General features: G+C 32.9%; 1 protein-coding gene across 1 annotated transcript in view; it reads left to right on the top strand.

Moving 5' to 3' along the window:
- The window catches only part of LOC106466896 (rho guanine nucleotide exchange factor 17-like), a 51282-nt gene that overhangs the window by 6414 nt on the left and 42580 nt on the right, over window positions 1–2288 (top strand). The window contains exon 4 of the mRNA XM_022394972.1: window positions 743–793. Coding sequence (XP_022250680.1) covers window positions 743–793 — 51 coding nt within the window. The remainder of the gene's footprint in view (window positions 1–742; window positions 794–2288) is intronic.

Genomic DNA, 2288 nt, shown 5'->3' with positions numbered 1-2288 from the left:
CACTGATCAATTATGGACGATTGTTTGTTTGTTTGTAACTAAGCACAAAGCTACACAATGGGCTATCTGTGCTCTGCCCATCACGGGTATCGAAACCCGGATTCTAGTGTCGTAAGTCCGCAGACATACCGCTGACCCACGGGTGGCGGACTCGACTGAGAAATGTCACTACTGGTTGGTTATTGGTCGCTGATCAGATGTGGATGATTGTTTGTTTGTTTGTAATTAAGCACAAAGCTACACAATGGTCTACCCGTGCTCTGTCCACCACGGGTATCGGAACCCGGATTCTAGCGTGGTAAGTCCGCAGACATACCGCTGTGCCACTGAGGGACAATTATGAACGAACTAGAATATTAGAAATAAATAAATAAAAGTATAAATTACTTCCATTTTTCTAATCATCTTTACAATCCATTCATTTCTTGCTGTTAAAAAGTTAATATAAACGATTTTCATACAAATTAATGTTTTATTTTATACAAGTATTTATAGAAGTTTATTTTAATATTGTAAGCTAGGTCATTCAGTTTTAAAATAATTCAAATTCTACAGGTCTAAAGTAGCAAGTTTTGTTTTGTTAATATTAATTAGATAAAAATACATTTTTAATGTTCTCGTCGAACGTATTCATCACTTGCAATAAAACATTACTGCACATGCTCAGTGAACAAATTGTTTGTTTGTAAGATCATGCAAGGGAATACTGAGAAGAAAAATAAAAAATTCTATTTTTTTTTAGTTAGTTCAACCAGATCGGACGTTTATTAGATACGACGATGTGACGGTCTCGGTAAGTAAACAGGTTTTGCTATTTTCTGGTTCGATAACGTGTGACATTGTCAAATTGTAATATACCATTACAGTTGCTATGGAAACAATCCCCTCTTAGTTGTCACGGTAACATCCATATTTCTGTCGTCAAAGCGTGACTGGATCTTATGATTTTCCATAAGATGTCCTTCAAGTTATTTGGACTTTTTTTGTAAATGTACTAACACACAACCATTGTTTATCGGATTATCAATCTGTTCTATGTTATTGCTGGAAAAGTTTATCAATCTGTTCTATGTTATTGCTGGAAAAGATTATCAATCTGTTCTATGTTATTGCTGGAAAATTTCCATTTAAAATACTATACTGACTTAACAAAATTATTTTAATAGAAAAATTCTTCTGATTAAATGCCCGTTGGTTTGTATCGAAATAACATTGATTAGGTAAATCAGTGGTGTAGTGCTAAATGTAGACTAGAGGGGGCGCCACGGCATTCTTTATTCTGGAAGAACAGATAATAATCAACTAATGCTTGGAGACCTCTCCAAGCGTTATTAGTCTCAAAGTGGGTTCCTCGTCATCGAATAATCAACTTAATTATTAAAATCATTATCATGTTTATTAATAAATTAGTAACTCAAATAATCATTGATATTATGTGAAAGTAGCAGTGCTTGTAAGATCATTAGAGCTTTAAGCTAACGATAAAACGTAATTTTATTTAAAACGTTTCATAAAAAAGCAATACGAAAAATCACGTGAACCAGCTAAATATAGGGTTCATTTACAAACGTTTTCATAGTGGGTCGATCAACCTCTTCCACTCTTGTTTGCATCTCATCATAAGCTGAGTGGTGGTTGTACAATCAATTTGTGGTGTAATACCTTACTCAAGTTGCACACTAGGTGTCGCTCTCAAAGTCGGGCACTTACTTTAAAGACGATCGGAAATGAAACGTTACTTACATTTTGAAAATTATCATACGATAAAAATGTTTAATGTCCTGACTTGCTTTGTATAATGTTTGATTGCATTTTTTGAATAAGTTGCATGAGTTTCTAATTGAATTTTTGAAATTATATATATATGCGAACTGAAATAATTCAAGATAATGAAATTATGTACATTTGAAGTAAGAGGACAGGCGCTCTCACCCGCACATGAAGTGCTTAAAATTCGCGTAAATTTTGCTTTACACCAACTTCACCTGATTCATTACTATGATAGTGTTTTTAGGTGGTTTTAGGTTTTTACTCTGTTTTGAATACATCTGTTTCGAACACATCTTATTCAACGCCTAGTTTAGAAGAAGCAACATTATATATAATTATGCGATTCGAAATAATGACTTGAAGAAGCAACATTATATATAATTATGCGATTCGAAATAATGACTTGAAGAAGCAACATTATATATAATTATGTGATTCGAAATAATGACTTGAAGAAGCAACATTATATATAATTATGTGATTCGAAATAATGACTTGAAGAATCAACATTATATATA

Source organism: Limulus polyphemus, unplaced genomic scaffold (assembly GCF_000517525.1).
Source record: "Limulus polyphemus unplaced genomic scaffold, Limulus_polyphemus-2.1.2 Scaffold2414, whole genome shotgun sequence".
Lineage (NCBI taxonomy): Eukaryota > Metazoa > Arthropoda > Merostomata > Xiphosura > Limulidae > Limulus > Limulus polyphemus.
Note: the sequence above shows the minus strand (reverse complement) of the source record. Positions and strands in the feature narration are given on the sequence as shown.